This window comes from Lipophrys pholis (assembly GCF_963383615.2).
Source record: "Lipophrys pholis genome assembly, chromosome: 9".
Classification (NCBI taxonomy): Eukaryota; Metazoa; Chordata; class Actinopteri; order Blenniiformes; family Blenniidae; genus Lipophrys; species Lipophrys pholis.
In genome coordinates, this window is record NC_137639.1 from 3,210,345 (window position 1) to 3,230,885 (window position 20,541).

At 41.8% G+C, this 20,541-nt stretch overlaps 1 protein-coding gene across 2 annotated transcripts in view; it reads right to left on the minus strand.

Moving 5' to 3' along the window:
* Positions 1–4,553: 4,553 nt before the first annotated feature.
* popdc1 (popeye domain cAMP effector 1) overlaps positions 4,554–20,541 on the minus strand; it is a 30,320-nt gene continuing 14,332 nt past the window's right edge. Inside the window, exons 5-10 of one of the 2 annotated variants that reach the window (XM_080472336.1) lie at positions 18,996–19,104; positions 16,303–16,470; positions 16,031–16,172; positions 12,792–12,833; positions 5,250–6,812; positions 4,563–4,894 (exon numbers count right to left, since the gene is read on the minus strand). In XM_080472336.1, coding sequence (XP_080328462.1) covers positions 12,811–12,833; positions 16,031–16,172; positions 16,303–16,470; positions 18,996–19,104 — 442 coding nt within the window. In that variant the 3' untranslated portion in view covers positions 4,563–4,894; positions 5,250–6,812; positions 12,792–12,810. Of the gene's footprint in view, positions 4,895–5,249; positions 6,813–12,791; positions 12,834–16,030; positions 16,173–16,302; positions 16,471–18,995; positions 19,105–20,541 lie in introns of both variants that reach the window. The other variant, XM_080472335.1, reaches the window with a different exon arrangement.

Here is a 20,541-nt window from a genome sequence, read left to right on the forward strand (position 1 = left end):
TGGAAATGTTAATGACGTGTGTATGTATTTCTGCTTCTTCTCATCCTTGTCTACTACGTTGGGTGGTGACTCCGGCGAGTTACAGCATCTCCTCATCTTCATCCGTGCTCGGATGAAACGTTGATCCTCATATGGACTGCTGCTGAGCACCTGAGTCCTCGCCGCTCCATTATCAGAGTTCATTTGTCTTGGATATTCATCCATGTCGATGGACAGATCTGCCGACCCGCCTGGATCTCCGTCTCCACCCTCTCCTCCCTCCCCATAGAGAGTTGTATCTCCTTGGACATCCGTGGTCCCGAACCCCAGTAGTAGGATGATGGACACCCATCCCACTACTCGCTTGTATCCTTTGCGTCCTTCTCGTCCGTCCCTAGGCCGGGTTCGTCCGAACCAGCCTGTGGCAAAGGACGGCACCGTGTCGTGTGGACCCATTCTGCTCTCCCTTCCACCTGCAAGACTGTTCTCATCACGACCAGCACCTGACATGGACCTTTCTGAGAAACAAAGACTCAGAGACCTGATTAATACATAGTCATCCACATCAAATGAATGAATTGGTTCATCTCCAGGCTTCGACCGTCTCCTGGACACCTGTAAATGAAACTCTCTCAAAATTCCAGTTAGTTTTAACACATATGTAGTCAAATAGTCAAATAGTCAACATTTCTTTGTAAAGTCGTCTGTACTTTCTTGATTTACCATTTCTTAAAATAGCCACATGGTTCACTTTGAAAGCTATGAACTCACACAGGTGTCCCGTCACGTCCACAAGGACTCCAACCTTCCTTTCAAATGTTAGTTGTTTGTCTGGGAATTGGATAATTTCCTTCTTTGGGCTTCTCGCCACAAAATAGTTCAGACAATCAGGATTGTGATGACCAACAGGGTGATCAGGCCTGCTGGGTTACTCCAATACAGATGCTGAGATGGTTTCTTATAACATCTATAAAGTTGGTTCTACATAAGCAAACAATAAAACAAACACACACACAAACAACAAACAAACAATAAACAAACTGCCAATTTGCCAATAAATATACAAAATCATCGAATAATATTTAGTATTGACCACAAATTATCTCATTGGAAAATGATCCCATTCGTCCCTCCTTGTCCTCCATGTGTCGGCCCATGAGCCACACATGGAGGACAGAACATGAACTGTCAATCTGCAAAATAAGCAGACAACCACCAGGGTGAAGCCACAAGCCAGCCCTGGGTTCATGTGCACACTCCTTTATGTAGCAACACTGACCTTTCTCAGTCATCAGCGTGGTTTCATATTTCTACAAAATCATTAAAAAAAACACACAAAAAAAGAGTTTCTTTCCTTTTCTTTTCAGGATTCATAGGGAGTGCGGAAAGAAATTGAGTATCTGAGTAGCAGAAGTATTCAATAAGTGAGAGACTACATGTGACACGTGACCATTTATCGATCATAGTGGCAACAGTGTCCACCGATGTCAAACAGCCAGGCCTGACAAGGACTATTGGGGACAGACAGGAGGAGTAATACGCCACAGGACGGCAACGCTCTCCATGTTTCTGCACCAGTGTCCCTGAAGTGACACCCTCCTTTTCATGCACATGAAGATGGAACGGCTGATGAAACTCCGGCAAGCCAAGCGCTGGAGCTGAAATCAAGGTTTGTTTGAGTCTCTGAAAAGCATTTTGCATCTCTGCAGTCCACTCCACCTCTCAGAGCAGCTTGAAGAGCAGCAGCGCCCAACACAGAATCCATCACCGCATACTCAATAATCCAGTGGCGACAGTCGTTTGCCATCCCAGGGAACGATAACATGTCCTTCTTGTTGCTGGTGGTGACATATTGGTGAGCAGCTTCACTCTCTCGGGAGACAGGAGTCATTGTCCATCCCTTAACAAATGTCCCACATTACTTTAGGCAAACAAAACTGAAGCTTGGCCAACGATACTCTATGAGCACACTGAGACAGTTTTGAAATGGAATCAGTTCCTCAGTCCTCAGGTGTTGGTGAGGCGATGAGAAGATCATCGGTGTACTGAATGAGTGTGCTTCCTCCCGGGAGGTGCAGGTCTTCGAGGTCACGTTGCTGCATCCACCCCTGGACTCTCCACGAAGACCTGGACCAGCCCAGTCCATGTACACTGCTTGTACCACCTTGTAAGTGAACCCAAACAGAAAGTGACGATCTGGGTGCAAAGGATCAGAAAATAACGCTGAGCACTAGTCCATGACTGTGGAGCTCGTGCTATTTGAAGGCAATGAAGCCAGAATAGTGTTGGTGTCTGGAACAATCAGTGTCTTTGGCACAACAATGTTTTAAATCGCTTGCAGATCTTGATCCACTTATTTGGTCTGCCTGGTTTTGGGATCGGCAGAATCGTTGTAATACAGGAGCTAAAATTAACATACCCTGATCATTAAAGGATGAAATGACTCCTCCTACTCCATCAACGGCTCTTTTTGAAAGATTATATGGCCTGATTACTGGAAGTTTAACATTAGGTTTAACCGTAACTCTGTGTAGTTATCTTTGGTTGCTGTTATTGTTTCATCGTCACTAAAACATCATATATATATAATCACTTTTTTCTCTCTGTGACTTCTGTGCAACACTGACTGGAAGGGCAGAACTGGAGGCCTCCCCCTGGAGACTCCTCTTCTTCCACCAGGTCCTCTAACTCCACCCCTCTGGACGACCCTCTATTGCTTCCTCCTGAGCTCTCACTCTCCCTTCTGAATGGCCCCGTCATATACTCCTCGCCATCTCAGCAGCCGCCGCCGATATCAACAAAAACTCCGTCTCTTTTCTTTCTCTCTTCTCTCTCTCTCACTCACTCTCATTCAACCTCGGACACCGGCACACACATCTTTATACGTTCAGACACGCAGCTGACATTACAAAACAGGCAAGCATGAAGCAATAAAACACTGTTCGCTCTAACATATAATTATTAAACGAACCTTTGTTACATTCACACAACTTGCTAGAAAAACTTAAGCACAAAACTTCTCATTCTACCAACTGAACCAGCAGGAGTTCAAACCCAAACACATTCTCATGTATCTCTGTAGTGGAACAAGTGGACCATTTTAATCTTCCTGTTTTTCATACTAACATAAAATTATTACATTGGACACAAACATTTAAACACACATAAAACCACTCCATCGAAAAGATCAACATACGTGAGAAACAGAGTTCCTTCCTCCTGTCTGATCAAACTGCTGAGTAGCCGAGTTCAGCTCGATGCACACACACATAAACACAGAACACCACAGAACACAGCAGAGAGTTTGCTTCAATAAGTTCCGAAGCATCTTTAAATAATAATTTTTTCATCTTTTATGTATAAATTTTTCTTTTCGTTGGTGAGTTTGTTTTAATAGTGGGGTTTTTTAGCGCCTGTGTGCTGGGGTACACGCCGACCATCTGCGGTCGACTGCGCAGCCAAAGTTTGTGACTGCGCAACCTGTGCGGGGCCGACTGCGCATCTGCCAGAGCTCCTGGGCGCTTGTGTGAGGAGATCCTCCATCTCCCCGTTTGAATAATCACAATTTAAAAGTAAATAAAGATCCAGAGGCTCAGAACTCCTGAAGTGAAACATAAACTACTTAAGGAAAGGTGGAGAACCCCGGGCAGCAGAAGTGGAGGTATTTTCGGGATCATTACGTTACGTTATAGAACGCACATGGAAGTGAGCCCAGAGTGTAGTATGGATGCAATCATGTATCACCCACAGGCCGCACACAGTCTGCGGACACGCGATGTGGAAAGCAGCGCAGCAGCGCAGCAGCGCAGCAGCGCAGCAGCGCAGCAGCGCGCTGTGGGGAAGCAGCGAATATTCAGATTATAAAACTGATCTCCTGACACCACGATGTCTGAATATTCCAATAATCCAGTCCAGCACAAGTGTTTTGGCCGTTTCAGAGTCGCTCAGCTTGAATTTTTTCCAGGAAAACCTGTCTGCTGTCCGCTTCAGGCAGGTTGTCATTAAAGTTGTCATTAAGGTGTGTTAACAGTTAAATATGTGTCCGTGCACAGTGACGTGTCCACCCAGTACAGGGTGTCAGCTCTTACCGGTTCCGCTCCTCAGAGGTTGTACTGAACTATATATTTGCCATTCTGGATAACGGCTATTTATTTTCTGTTTATCGATAACTTAGTTCCTGGTTCAAATAAACAAATAACGATTATGTCTCGTCTAATCTCCTAAAGAGAGGTTGAGATTGCAAATGGGTCTCATGACCTTTTAATCTTATTTCATAAATACTCTAATCTTGACCGTTTCCCCTGTTTCTTCACACATATATCCTTACAAATACAGCAGCATGTGACCGACGTACCATTATTTTTGCCGCTATCAGTTTGGGTCCCTCTGCAGCTGAACCCTGAACCCCCCCCCTTCCCGCCGGCTCTGCGGCAGAACCACCAAAATCACCAGTGTTTTTCACTTCATCCAGAAAATGGCTGGATACTGTTTTTCCTTTTATATTTGAAGGGATACGGAGCTTCTATGCAATTAAACCCACGGTACCTGGCGAGAGCCGGTGTTCACAAAATGTTAATGCTCGTCAGTGTGGATGCACACATCTTTATTGGGAACTTTATATTCATTAGTGTGGACTCGCCATACAGTAAAATTTGTCAATGCCTGATTGTCAGAACAAAAGAAACACAAAAACATCACAGCATATGTGTCTAAAAGGGAAAAAAGCGTGACCCAGACACGAAAGATAAGTCCAATTGAAATGTACTAGTTTGATTGTGTGACCATTTGACGAACTGCCGTGAAACTGGGCGGTATCTTCAAACACCAGTACTTCCACCCTCCAGGGTGAAATCAGTGAAAACACTCTTCTAACCAAAGAGAGAGAAATATTCCTGCTGCTCTGACACTAATAAAACTATGCAAATATATGTAGCACAACAAGGACATTGTATGTTATCCCCTTCCCCCCACCCCCCTCCCCCCTCCCCCCTCGACTTTCTTCTCTCTCTTCTCTTCTCTCTCTCTTTGTGCGTTCCCCCCCGGTCGTGTACGGCAGCCATGCCAGCTTCTGACGGAGAAGGCAACAGGAGGAGACTCCAGGTCTCTCCCTGTTGCAAGACCAAAAACTGTTCTGACTCCGAAGGCTCTCAATCACATCATATTGTTGGCCCAAGCTGCCGAACAGGACAAGGGCGAAGAAAAAAAAAAAAAATAAATAAAAAAAAAAATAAAAATAAAAATAAAAATAAAAATAAAAATAAAAATAAAACTATGCATGTTTTCCACATTACTGTGCTTCTTATTCTGCTCATAAAATGGATTTGTTTGAGATGTGAGAATTTTTACTGGGTTTTTTTTTGCATATAAAATATATGCGCAAATTCATTGAGCGCTTTGGGAATATACTGGCATCAGGATTATGGTCAAAACAAATGCATCTCCACGGAGAAAGGCACCATAGTCTTACTCAGAATAACTTAACTTAACAAACTTAATGGAAAAAAACCCAAACATTTGAAGTATTCTACGGCTGCTATTCAAATGTGCCTTTAACTTATTTCAAATACCAGATTAACATTTAGGAAAAAGTATTGGGAGATTTGGAAACAGAAAAATATCGATTTTTAAAAAAGACAGTCATTGATTCAGAAACACAAAATAGTTGTTATTGTTCATATTTCCAGTTCGTGGGACCAAAACAATTAATTATCATGAGTGTTTCACTCAGAGTCTAAGGGCTTGGTTCTGAAACATGGAGCCTATAATTACTGAGCAGAAGTTTTCATCCCTTTTCAAACGTGACAAAGATTTTTGTTTGCGTCTTTTGAGGAACGTGGGTTTTAACTTCCCTCTTCATCAGAAGCTTCATCTGTTGGTGTTGTGAGACATGTATTATTATCATCTGGTTGTTACAGAGGTGAGACATTTCTGATGAAAAAGGAAGATGCCGTCGAAACATGTCATGGTAGGTTGAAAAACCCTACGTGCCTGAAGAGAAACAAAATACACACGAAAAGACAAAAGCAGAGTACACTCAATTGAACTGTTAGGAAGGAGTATTGTGATGGCAGGAATAAAAAACAAAACCTGGAGATTTAAAGTGAGAATTTGACTTGTTGATTTAACTCCGTCCGTCCGTCTGGTCCAAACTGTTAGCTGGGATCAGATGAAGCCTGAATTAGATCATGTGGAATAGCAAATGGAGGACTGGATCCATGAAACTCTACAACACTGACTCGCATTAAAGGGCAAATGAGCCTGGAGCTGCCCCGAAACCCTCCCGTTTGCCCCCTGGCTGCAGATTCTCACTAACAACTTCCCACATCCTCACATTAAAAAGTATTTATCTGTGCTCCTACCTTTTGGTTTTAGTTTTGTATTTGTGACGACAAAGCAGAGGATGTGACTCACTCCTCCATGTTGTACTACGATTTCTGTTGATTGTATTTTTTACTACAAACAGCTATTTTTACGTGTTGTACCTCCCGTTGTTAAATATGTGTTCTTGTGCAGCTTCCTTCATTCAGGCTAATCTGCTTTTAAAGGTCGTAAACAAATCGGAGAGCAGAATGGCTTCAGGTTTTAGTTGAGCTGGTCGATGTCAGTAGCATTTGTTGGGGAAAACCTTGTGCTCTTGGTGATGTGACTGCTACGTGCTGTGGTGGGACAGAGGTCTCTATGTGGCCTTAGCTCTAGTCCCCGAGCTGGTCACACCTCCTCAGTGGACGTGTTGGCCACATGACGAGAGGAGGCAGTGTCTTCAAAAACATCATCTTCCATGCCTTCTTCTATGGGTTTCATTTTTGTGGATGACTTGGTGCTCGGGGACATTTCTAGGGAACAGAAACACAGTGGATTCAGTGAGCTGGAGGGGTTTTTCACCACATGATCAGCAATCAACGGAAGAGAGGGGTGCTTCACACTGGAGGAGGGTTATTATCCACTCACACAGACCCACACAGACCCACACAGACCCACACAGACTCACACAGACCCACACAGACCCACACAGACTCACACAGACCCACACAGACCCACACAGACCCACACAGACCCACACAGACTCACACAGTCACACAGAGTCACACAGACCCACACAGACTCACACAGTCACACAGAGTCACACAGACCCACACAGACCCACACAGACTCACCCAGACCCACACAGACCCACACAGTCACACAGACCCACACAGACTCACCCAGACCCACACAGACCCACACAGAGTCACACAGACTCACAGACCCAAACAGACCCACACAGACCCACACAGACCCAAACAGACCCACACAGACCCAAACAGACCCACACAGACCCACACAGACCCACACAGACCCACACAGACCCAAACAGACCCACACAGACCCAAACAGACCCACACAGACCCACACAGACCCACACAGACCCAAACAGACCCACACAGACCCACACAGAGTGCCACATTGTCCGGCGCTGGCTGTGAGACCAGGAAAACCTCAGTGTCTTTCCATTATGTGGACAGTAAGAGCACTTCTGCAGGATGAAAATGGAGCTGCTGTCCTGAATAAAAGCTTAGTGAAGAGCAGCAATCCACAACAGCAGTTTTTACTCTCAACACACAAACATTTGGTTTGTCTTCATAATGCTCCAGATATGCACGGATTAATCATTCAGTCCAATACTTGATAAGGTTCCACTCAGTTAGGTGATTAAAGCTAAATTCCACACTGATTTGAACATTTTGGTGACTTTATAAAACAGTTACAATAAACATCCTGATGGAAATATTCAGTGAAATCAGCTAAAATGATCAATAAACTGAGCAACATCACTCACATTTCACAAGATTTGACAACAAGATTTCTTTAATTAGAAGAAACTTCTCACTGAATTACTGAAAATATGTCGTCGCATTCAAGAGCAACTTCATTCTGTTATAAAATGTTGTATTATAAAAAGATAAACAAAGTACCAGGCATGTGATGAATTGGAGATAATCCAAAAAATTGATTAACTGTCACTGTTACCATAAGTACTTTAAAAAATGCTTCTGAAAAATTGATTTCTTTTGGTTTAACAATATATTGAGAGCTAATCCTGATAATAAATTAATTACAAAACCCCATAAGAGAATAGGCTTACAGCATTTCCTGCATAATCCATGAAAAACCTCTTAAATATTATTTAATAAAAAACTTAAATAATATTATTTACTTACAACTCATCACCTAGTTTGTGAAATAAAGCTGTATTCTATCATTAATGTTTAAAAAACAAAACGTGTTTTTTTTTCCATTTGAAACAGGACGTCTAACGTCTATATATCCACAACATTAATAACTTGGCTCATAGGTTAAAAAGAAAACGGCTTGATTTTTAATTACAGTTCTATCTTGTTCTATATTTGCAGACTTTTTCCTCAAACATCAACACTGATGACAGTATAAGTGAATATTACAAATGTCCAGACATTTCTTATTCAATAAATCCCGTTTTATAACGAATTGGATGATTAATTTTCAATATATTCAGTTTGTGGTTTTCAACTTAGATGAAAATCCATAATCACTCCAGAAACTCTTTCAACAGAAACTCAGCTTAAATGGAAACACTATAAACTAAAGACTATAATTGTCTTTTTATCTTGAATTGTTCTTATAGTTTATAGTTTGTTGAATAAACAGCATTTGGAGTAAATTTAAAGCAGAAAAGAAACATTTCCTGATTTTATTCCAATCACATTAAAGCATCACTGACATTAGTTTGTCAGAAACGTGTCGCCTGTCAAATAGAATCACTTCCTCAGTAAAAGGTTAAAGAAGAACGCAGATCTTTTTAGATCAATTCTGCCTCAACTTTCAAACATGTGTCAATATTCATTTATGTGCCCATTTTACAACACCCTCTGAAAACTTTCTTTAAATCAGTTAGAAGAGACGTGATGTTAACAAGATCGAGCAAGTTAAGCGACACAACGTTAGGACAAGAACAAAACAGCAGCAAGAGAAACAAAGTGAACTCAGTTATAGAAGTTTTATAGAAAAGCCCAGACGGCTCAATAACGATGTGCAGTGAACATCCACAGTGCTGCTGGAAAGAGAGTGAGACCTTTCTTTTTTTTTTTTTTTTGATTGACCTGAAAAGAAAATTTTTGTTCTATTTAGATTTTTATGGTATGAAGGGCCACTGCCCCAAAAAAATTTAATTATAGGAGGTAAAAAAAGAAATTCATCTTGCACTTTGAAAAACAGTTGAAATACAAAGTGGAAATGTCTCCTCTGGTCCATCCCAAATTATCCCAATAAATCCCATCATTCAGACTGTATAGGGTTGCTCACTGTTTCTGAACATTACATTTTTTTTACACAGGATTTCTTTTTTACAATAATCAATTTTATATTTGGCCCACGTGGTGACACAATTCTTGTTTACATGTTGTATTCATGGTGATCAAGAGGTAAAATTCTCATTTTCCAACTGGGTGACCCTGGTTCGATTCCCAAACATCACAGTGTTTTCAAAACATAATTGATATGTGCAGTGAGTTCCTTGTAAGGATGCAGTTTTGTTCATTCTTTTTTTTTTTTTTTGATTTGCTATCCTCCAGTGGATGCTCCAGAACAACAGAGAGCTGCACGCTGCACTGTCTCTTCAAAGTCTAAGAACTAGACTGTTTTTGTGAGCTGAAAGACAAAACAGTTCTTTGTTACTAAACCCATTCTGCAGTAGAGTTACACCAGTTCATCAAACTGCTGGCTATGCATTTTGTAGAGGCGCTGGCTATTTAGACTTTCTTTCAAAGTGCACGATGGAGAAGAAATATCTTGACGATGTATCTTGACTTTTTTCATGAAAGAAATGTTCCTCCTATAAATAGTTTTTCTTCAGTGGCCCTCAATCTCTTTTATAGATTTTCTATGCAGATGAGGCATTACAGGTACATCTCAAAATATTTAAATATCATGAAAATTTACAATATTTTTTGTGGCTCCTTTCAGAAAGTCAAACCCATATATGATCTAGGCTCATGACAGTGAAATATTTCAAGCCTTTATTTCTTAAAATGTTGATGATTATAGCTTACAGAGAGTGAAAACCTAAAATTCTGTCTCAGAACATTTGATTACATAAGATCAAGAAAAAAAGGATATTTTAAACAAAAATGTAAGGCTTCTGAAAAGTAAGTTCATTTCTCTGCACTTAATACTTGGTTGCTCCTTTTGCATGAATGACTGTGTCGATGCGGCGTGGCCTGGAGGCCATCAACCTGTGGCCCAGGTAGCTTTGATAGCAGCCTTCAGGTCATCTGCATTGTTGGTCTGGTGTCTCTCACCGTCCTCTGGACAATAGAACAGAGATTGTCTCTGGGGTTCAGCTCAGGCCAGTCTGCTGGCCAGTCCAGCTCAGTACCACCAGGGTCATTGAAGCAGCTTCTGGTACCTTTGGCAGTGTGGGCAGGTACCAAGTCCTGCTGGGAAATGAACTCAGCATCTCCATAAAGCTCGTCAGCAGAAGGAAGCATGAAGAGCTCTAAAGTTTCCTGCTGGATGCTGCGTTGACTGTGGACTTCAGAAGACCAAGTGGGGGGACAGCAGCAGAGGACATGGCAGCTCAAATCATCAGACTGCGGAAACTTCACTCTGGACTTCAAGCAAGGTGGATTCTGAGCCTCTCCACTCTTCCTCCACACTCTGGGACCTTGATTTACTAAAGAGATGCAAAATGTACTTTCATGTGAAAAAAGGACTTTGGACCACTGAGCAACAGTCCAGTTCTTTTCCTCCACAGCCCAGGTGAGACACTTCTGACCTGGTCTCTTGTTCAGGAGTGTCTTGACACCAGGAAGCCACATTCAGATCCCATGTCTAGGACTGGTCTGTGCCTCGTGGCTCTTGATGCTCTGACTCCAGCCTCAGTCCGTCCTTGTGAAGCATTTTGCTGGACAATCCTCTCCAGGCTGCGCTCCTCCCTTTTGCTGCTGCACCTTTTCCTCCCACACTTCTTCCTTCCACTCCACTTTCTCTGAACATGCTTGGATCCAGCTCTCTGTGAACAAGCAGCTTCTTTAGCAAGGACCTTTAGTGGCTGAGCCTCCTTGTGGACGGTGTCAATGACTGTCTTCTGGACATCTGTCCAGTCAGCAGTCTTCCCCATGATTGTGTCGCCTCCTGACCCAGACTGAGACCATTTAAAGGTTCAGGAAACCTTTGCAGGTGTTTTGACTTCATTAGCTGATCAGGGTGAGACACCAGGACTTTACAAAACTCAACTTTTCCACAATATTCACATTTTCTGAGACACTCAATTTTGGGTTTTCACTATCTACAGAGAGCTTACAAGCCATAATCATCAACATTTCAAGAAATATAGCCTTGAAATATTTCACTCCATGTGTCATGAGCCTATATCATCTTTGGGTTTGACTTTCTGAAATGTGACAAAAGATAATGTACATTTTCATGATATTCAAATTCTTTGAGATGTACCTGTACTGTTGTTATAGTAACTGTCTACCAACCGAGGCTCAGTCAAGTTTAATGATGCAACAAGACAATGACCCTAAACATGGAATTCAATCTACAACAGAATGACTTCAAAGGGAAAACCCAGTTTTGGAATGACCCAATAATAGTCTGGTTCTAGCAGAGATGCTGTGGGATGAGTTCAGACAGTAGAATCTGATGAAATGAAGAAGTTCTATAAAGAACGATTAAGGCCCGGTTTACACAACACCAAAAATGAGTGTATTCACAAAACTTTCTTCATTTTTGCGGGGTCCATTTACACAACACCGGTGTTCAGATCCACTGCATCCGTGACTTTTTTATACAGGTTCCCTTTATGGTGCGATTCCCCCCCACAGAGACAGAGGCTATGGAGCGCTGTTACTGCGCATGCCTTCTGCTCATGCGCCAGTAAACAGACATGGTGGACTCGCGGCCCCTATTCTAGTGCTCTAGTCCATATCGGTAGTTTAATAGTTGAGACTCACCCGTAACAGTATTCGATTTGTCATCAGTCTATTTGAATGTCGGGTTCTCCCAATTTTGTTCATGTTTATAGCGTATTGTTCTCAAAGACATGTGTCTTTGAGGTTTCATGACTAAAACATGCAACAGCGCCCTCCCGTGGCCCGGCATACGAACTACATTGTTGTCAGTGTGTCTCCTGCTGCAGTGTAAATGCAACAACTTTCAAAACAGATTAGGTGTTCTCAGATGAGAAGTTGTGTAAACGGGGCCTGTGTTGGGCCTCTGAGGGGCAGTGACGGGAGAAACCGGATCTTTAAACCATAATAAAGGTTCTCTTAGTTTTCCAGCAGCACAGCACTTTTTAGTGGATGTTCAATTCTTATCTTGAAGGTTTTTCAGGTCTTTTGTCTACATTTTTTATTCATCTGGTTCTCATTTGGGTTGCATGATATATAGCGGATATCACAAAATCCACATCTCAAAAAACTGACTGCACCAATTAACATGTATCCATGCACTGCACATGCATGGTCTGCAATACAAATCACTTCATTATTACAACGTAACATCATCAACAAAGATATCGACATCATCTTACATACGAGTTCATCACATTACTCAACAGAATTATGGTATATTAGCTTTAACTAATACCATGCGGCCCTAGTTCACATACTTTCTCTTGCCACTGTATAGAGAGGAAGGAAAGTTGAAGGATCAATCAACAATAACCGGTTTAATAGGTCATGGCTCGGTTATGCGGTAAATGAATAATAATAGAACAGTCAGTTTGGGTTTGGGGAGGGGAAGCAGATTGTGGTGGATGTGGAGGGAAGGTGAAATAAAAAAGGCAGTCTTACAGCTTTGTCAGGGAATGGCTCAATCTGAGGGAGTATTCACAGCTGGAGGCAGGACAGGAGGAAGATGTCAGATATAAACACTGCTGAAGGTATATGTCCAATATCACAAGCCAGGTTAAAGGTAAACAATCACTTCCAGGTGTTTCCAGGGAAGGAGGCTACGTCAGTACAGTAGGACAACTTTTGTAAAACCACTGGATGTTATTAAAGAGTGAGTCCAATCCTTCTCCTGCTGTCACCGGCTTTTTAACATTCATCTTGAGTGGTGACCAATTTTTCCAACTCAAGCTCTGCAACACGGTAATTTCATAATAAAGCATGTCGTGCTGCACATGTGCACCCGAGTCACAGTCAGTATGCTTTCTTCTTGTGTGTGAGTAGATGCACAATAACAATGGAGGAGTGAAAGTGTGCTGCTCACTCTTTAGAATTTAACAACATTCACTACACCATCATCTGCATACATGGGGACACATTTCTTCCACAGACATCCTGACAGGATCATTTCTGGCTTTTCCTGATGTACAATGATCATTTTCAAAACATTTTCTGTTTTTACAAAAGCAAAAATGTAAAACTTCTGAAGCCTGTAGTACGAACCCTGATCAACATATCCAGGATCTCTCTGTTTCCTGGGTTGACTGATCCAGACACATGCCATCCTGATAAGCGTTACTACGAAGCAGGTTATCAACTCGCTGGTTCCAGACCAGACCAGACCTACGTGTGAGCGTTCACATGAAAGAGGCGGAGTTTGCAGCGTAGAATTAAAACTCATCCAGCAGCTAAAAGCAACACTGCTGCTGCAGCCAAAGCCAGAACATTCCCGACTTGTTAATGCGTGATTATACGATATGAATTCATGGGCGATATAATCGGACAGCACGTCCGATGATCAATTAATTTCACTTTATTACAGCAGAAACGTGTCGGGCTGAACTTCCTCACTGAGCTTCTTTTAGTTTAGATTTTCCATCCAGTTGTTTTGAGGCTGAGTTTCTCTTGTGTTTCCTGTTGGAATATTAATTCATCACTGTGACGACACGAGTAGTTCTGCGTTCCATAAATTCATGTTTCTGCAGTTCTGTCAGGTGTGATCATTGACCTCATTATTATAGATCAACCCTCGTGGAGATAAACAGACCTGGAACAAGTAAAGAACAAGAACATCCTTCAAAGCCTCAGAGACCAGGATTTATTTTATTATGTCATAAAGATCTCATCTCCTCTCTGCTGCAGCTCAGCGATGAACCTGCCCACCAATCACCATCATTTAAGAATGGGCGGGGCATTTTCCAAGAGATCTGATTGGTCAGGAGGCGGAGCTCTGACCTCTAATCGAGAACATAACCTGCTCTGGAGCAGGTTAGACTTTCAGCATAAATTGTCGGGGTGATTTATCCCGGTGAGAAGTGAGCGAGCGTGGTAGTACGGAAACCCCAGGCTGAATCCTTGAAGTTATCTCGATAAGAGAAAACCCAGCGTCATAATGGTCCGTGTCCCTTCCGGCCATTCGATTTTCGTTTTGATGTCGGAGAACGAAAACTGGAAACCATCCGATTTTTGTTTTTCGATTTGATATTGGGAAACGGAAAACCTGAGATGGCTCTTCTCCCGTTTTTCATTTTAAAATTGAAAATCAAAAAAGGAAAATCATGTCGTTTCCCGTTTCCCGATATGCGTTTCTTAAACAAATTTCAGGAAATAAAATAAGACCGTATTTTTTTTTTTCAAGTTTGATTTGCCGGAAAACCCAGAAGTCGAGTCTCTTCTTCGTTTGATGGGAGAGTAAACAATGGCGCATCGTGTTGCTGCCCCCTACAGGTCTGTGAGCTTCGAACTCACCCTCCAGTTGATTTAGATGTTTAGATGTTGGCTGCTGCAGTTAAAAAAATAAAATAAAAAAATACACACGGTGCAAATAGATTGACTGGAGAGGGGCGAGGATTTATTAAGCGTACCCTCTACTCCTTTTCACACACTGCCACCGGGTGCCAACCCCACGTCCTTTCCGGAGGCTCTGCAGCACCTCATCCGTCTCAGCAGGGAAGGAAATAAAGTTCTTCCAATAAAATTAGTTGAAAAAAGGTTTTGCGGCTCAATATTAAGACAAGCTTCATGAATTAAATGAATAAAAAAAAAACATTTAACCTACACCTGGGATATGAAAAAATGATAAATTTATTCCATGCTATTTCAAATAACATAGGAAAAATACTTTTTTTTTTGTCATTTGTTTCATTTCAAACATAAATAAAAGGAAAAAACATAGATTCAATCTTTTTGTACCGTGTGTATTTCTTATTTAATTTTTTTTATTCAAACTGCAGCAGCCGGATAAACATCTAAATCAACTGGAGGGTGAGTTCGAAGCTCACAGGCAGACTGAAGGGGGCAGCAACGCGATGCGCCATTGTTTACTCTCCCATCAAGCGAAGAAGAGACTCCACTTCCCGGTTTTCTGACGAATCAAACTTGAAATAAAAAATTAGGGTCATATTTTATTTTTATTTGTTTTATTTTATTATTATTACTTATTAAAAGAATTTAAACATATGAGACAATAAAATCTTTCAGATTCTCCACTTTTTCTGGATGAGAAAATTAGTTACCATTACAGGATTGACCAGCTGAACTACTTTGTACAATTACATTTCTGAAGAGTATCTTTCCAATAAAGCCATGTCACCTCAAAGCAAATCTTTTTGCAGAGAATTTTTGATCTGTTAGAAATATTTATGACTCAAGTTTGGAGCAGAACATCGCTGACAAAGTAACCGTTTGAAAACAGGAGGGAAACACAACATCTGAACTATGTACAAGTGTCACAAATCCAATTGGTATTCTGAGCCACATCAAGGCTTACTGAAGATAATCTGGATCAGTTGTGTGGAACTCAAAGAGACTGAACGAGAACTCTTTGCAACAAGCTTTGGGCCCTGAAAGTTAGGAAACCAACTTCATCAGTGTAAAAGCATTGAACGAGCACAGAGCCCAATGGATGGAAGGATGAAGGTGAATAAACCCAGAGTATTTTACATGAATCAAACTACTGGCAAGTTTAACGGAGAACAACTTCACTGTGGTTTCGAGTACAGAGATGACAGTGGGCTGCTGAATGTTCTGAGAACAGAGACTGAGAAAACTAAACGAGAATCTTTTGGGGAAATGATCAGAACCTTGTTCTGATGCTGTAAGTTACACAATAAAACCCCTTGGTGGACAGCAATGTGACTTACGGAGTGAGGACCCGGTAGACCCCCCACGCAGGATCTGATTAAGGACATCATCAGTGTCACTGGTACTCGCCATGCTATTCCTCATCTGCATCATAGACAGCTGAGAGCACAGGCTAGGGTGGCGATCCATCTTCTTCACTGCCTGGAACAAATTCACCAACATCCCGATCACACTATCACACAATCAGGATGGCAGAATGACAGTGGCACAGGCCTACATGAAGATGTTAGGGTCTGTCACATGTGGATTGGACCCCAAGAGGTGGACCCACCTTGTCACTGAGTGTAGGGTCATTCAAAGAGTACAGTTTGTTGGTGATGTCTTTGCCGATGAGGTACTTGAACACCTCATTGAGGAACGTGTCAGACTCCAGGAAGTAGGTGAGCCTCTCTCGGGACCAACAGAGGAACTTACAGTTCTCTTCTGCCATGATGGTCACCTGTTAGTCCAATACAGAAACAACATTTATGAACAAGGGTTGATTCCTTCATCACTTTACTCTGCAGGCAAGTTATTTTAAGGTTGTCGCAATGTACATTCATCACATCCTCAATCAGGCAGTAATACGTTTCTTCATACTTCCTGTTTATATTCACTCTAACTCAGACGTACTGTTAAGTTGTTATTAGGATTAGTTACAATGTTTGTACAATTAGTTTGTATTATCACAGGAAGTTGCAGTTATTATATTCCATTATATAGAACCTCCCCCCAGTGGGGGAGTTCAAGTGTCTCAGGTCTTATTCACCAGTGACAGGAGGAGGGATAGTGGTTTGCGCTGTAGATTTGAAAAGGTGGGCGGTTATGCAGTCGTTTTGTTGGACTGTTGTAGTGAAAAGGGACATGAGCAGGGACTTTTTTTATTCTTCCACCAGCCAATGTGACGAGTGAACAAAGAAATTGAATTCCAAGAGGGATTCCACCCTTACCGATGGTCAGGAACTTTGGGACCTGGAATATCTCCAAGCCTCTCTGTGGAGTTTGTTTTTTTCTGTGGTTCCGTCGGTTTTACCCTATTTTGCTCACACAGACCAGAAACAATACCTTGAGAAAAATTGCTGACTCTAAAATGCTCGTAAGCTACAATGTGGACATGTACGATGGTGGGATCGTTTACACCTGGCGTTAAGATGCGCTAAGATGCGTTAAGATGCATTAAGATGCGTTTCGGGTGATCATGTGGCCAGCCCTAAAGACAAGTGGGTAACAGGACATCCTGTCTCTCCTGGGTTCTTCAGGCACAGGGATATAGAACCAGCTTAACCCTTCACCATTATATTCATAAAACACCAAGACACACCACCCCAGAGCCCTTTGGAGAGGGGATGAGCGTGTGGTCGTTGGGGCCCCTCTGGATGGCGTGGTCAGGTTCACTTTCTCTGTCTCAGTCACTGGGTTCACTCTCTCTGTCTCGTTCCCAGATGTCTTGGTCGTTGTCTCAGTTGCAACTGTCTTGGTCCCAGTCTCGGTTGTCGCCGTCCTGCAACTGCCGTTGTGGGCCCCAGGGGACAACCAGAACGCCGACTGCCGCTCCCAGGCCTGAAGGCCCCTACACACTATTAAAGTTGTTAAAATCACTCGTTCTGTAGGAGCCTTGAAATAGAGCGAGTACAGGACTGGTCTTAGTGTGCGTTTGAAAACGTTTATACAATTTCAAATGGCACTTTAATGTGTTTTAAATGTCCACTTTGAACTTTTGCCTTCTATTTATTGTGAAGACATGATAGGCTGGTTTGTAGAGGGAGGGTGCATCTCTTCACAATGCACACAACTCATGGTGACAACTTAAAGACTACAAAACAGAAAGGTCAGGAGGGCAGACAAAGCAAATGCTGCTGTCCGGTGTTGGTTTATCGACTGAGAATTGGTTCTCCCACTTAAAAGCCTGCAGCTTCTTAAGACATCTCGTCATGTTCATCGTTTGCTCTGGAGCGCTCTTCTGTGCTTGTTAACTTCTTCCTTGTTTCAGGATTCATGTATCCTGGACAGAGGCTGGGTTAGTGCGGAAAAAGGAATTTCCCCAAGTGGATTAATAAAGAATTATTAGTTTAGATTAATTATTTGAAGATCGGTTACATGTTTGTACATTAACGATTCACATTTCAGTCATCACCTGTTGCCGGGTAAAGAAATCTGCATTCGGTGCTTCACATTCAATTCTGCAGGCGTCTGCAACTTAAAATACGTGTCGGTCACGCTGCTGCTTCAACCAATCAGATTTTGATACGGGCGACTCAGGGCCTGCTAGCAGGCAAGGGTGACATCAGCGTATTCAAGCCCTCTGATTGGATCATCAGAGAGTTCACTGTCCAGCACGAGCTGACTGCATCTGTAGTGAGCTGCACTGAGTTTTTTTAATCGCAGTTTTGTCAACCTACAATGACTAAAGGAGAAGATAAAGAGATTTGGTTGCAGATTTATTGTCAAAACCATTTTGAAGATGGACTTTTCCAGGATTTAATGACCATTAAACGCACTGCAGCACTCCGAGCGCACGTAGGTCGGGCGCAGTTTGCTCACTACAACTTCCATGGCAGGATTCAGGATTATATTATTTGCTATTATATTATTTTCAAGACCACGAAAAACTGACGTTTGTCACCCTCCTCGATTTCCTGAATCGCTATTTCGGGAAAAGCAGCTGCTTTTTTATGCAGCTGCAGCAGAGGGAGAGACGTGAACTCTGATTTTTTACATCCGTAAAGGTATTTATTCTGCCTACCCGAGTATCTATCTGTGATGCAAAGGCTTTTTATACTGCATTTCTGCAGTTTTCGTAGCCATAAAAGTTATTGAGGGGTGGATTGACTCAGACCAGTACTAGTGAAGGCCTGGGTATGAAATGCACGGCTTTATGTGAGTAAACACTATCTGACTGCAGTGAAATCACCATCCCTGCAGCTGTAAATGAGAAAATGAGAGTTACACAGAAATGTGTTTTGCTCGTTGATCGATGATGTTTACCTGGAACTTCTCCCCTCTGTGCATCTCAGTGGACCTGAACTCCGGGGAGTCGATGAAGGCGTTTGTATAGATGTTGTGGAGAAAATGTCCTCGATAGGAAACCTTCATCCTGTCAAGAAATCTAAATCATTAATCTGATTATCCTGGTAAACAAATGGAGCCTGTGAAGTCTTGTTTAGTGTTTTCTTCCTCTGTGTGTGCACAGTAAAAGCAGCACAACCGTGAGCTTCCAACTCTGGACAAGAGCCCTAAACTGCAGGACAATCAGGACTTTCAGAAAATGTAAAATGACTAATTAGATAAAGGTACAGATAGAGGGTGTAAAAACAAACGTCTAGGCGTTATAATAGATGCCAGAATTTGCAGGATATTCACCAAAACATGTCTAAAACAAACTATCCTGAAGCATCTCAGTACTGGACAAAAATAAAGACATGTTGGATAAGAAAACACTTCCCACCATATCTCACTGACAGTGGAGGTTTGGGGAAAAGAAAGAGCAATAAGAATCTTACTCAATTTTGTCTTTCCTGAACACCGACTCACTGTTCTTATTGTTGAAAGTGCAAAATTCATTAGTGCTGTCAAAAATAACGCATACATTTAATTAATTGATTTGAGACGTTTAATTTGTTGATAAAATTTAACATAATTAGTGCGATTGTTTTTACTTCCGTTTTTAGTTTTTTTTTCACTCCCTTACCGCAGCAGCAGCACCTGAAGCGTCTCTGGTCGCAGCACATAAGGTGACTACAGAGCAGCTTAGTACAGAGTTTGAATAATATTAAGGAAGAAAGTTTCACTTTAAAAAGTAAACTGACGGCTGATTGAGAAAGTAAAAGTCATTAGGTTTAGTTTGTAAAGCTGAATTTAACAACCACAGAAGTAATTCTGCAGCAGAACAGCAGGTTGCCATGTTGGCTGACCTGGAGCCTCCAAACTGCTAAAACTGGAGGAAATACTTGCAGGTGAAAAACTTTCTCTCTTTCCCTGGCTCTCCTGTATACTGTGTGTGTGTGTGTGTGTGTGTGTGTGTGTGTGTGTGTGTGTGTGTGTGTGTGTGTGTGTGTGTGTGTGTGTGTGTGTGTGTGTGTGTGTGTGTGTGTGTGTGTGTGTGTGTGTGTGTGTGTGTGTGTATTACACTATATTATTGCCACTTTGTCCATGTAATAAGTTCACAACTTTGTTTCTAGAAATATTCAAATTCTCAAAGTGGTGGACCTGCACTCTAACAAAACCCAGATGTATGTTAGATGTTTATCAGTTAATTTATTTATGTTTTTATTATTTTACTAATTTTGGAGAGAAACAGCATTCATGCAAAGCTAAAAGGATATTAAAAAAAATAGTCTTTGAATTTAAATATAGACTCTGTGTGTTCAGTCGACATAAATTCCGTGGTTTTCCCTGAATAAATATCCATTACTAGCTTCAGTCTTCAGCAGAAAAACAATGCTATTAATCGCAATTAATTACATAAAATTGTCCTATTAATTAGTTAATTCTTTTTAATCGATGGCATGCCGTTAAGGAAATTAGTCTTTGA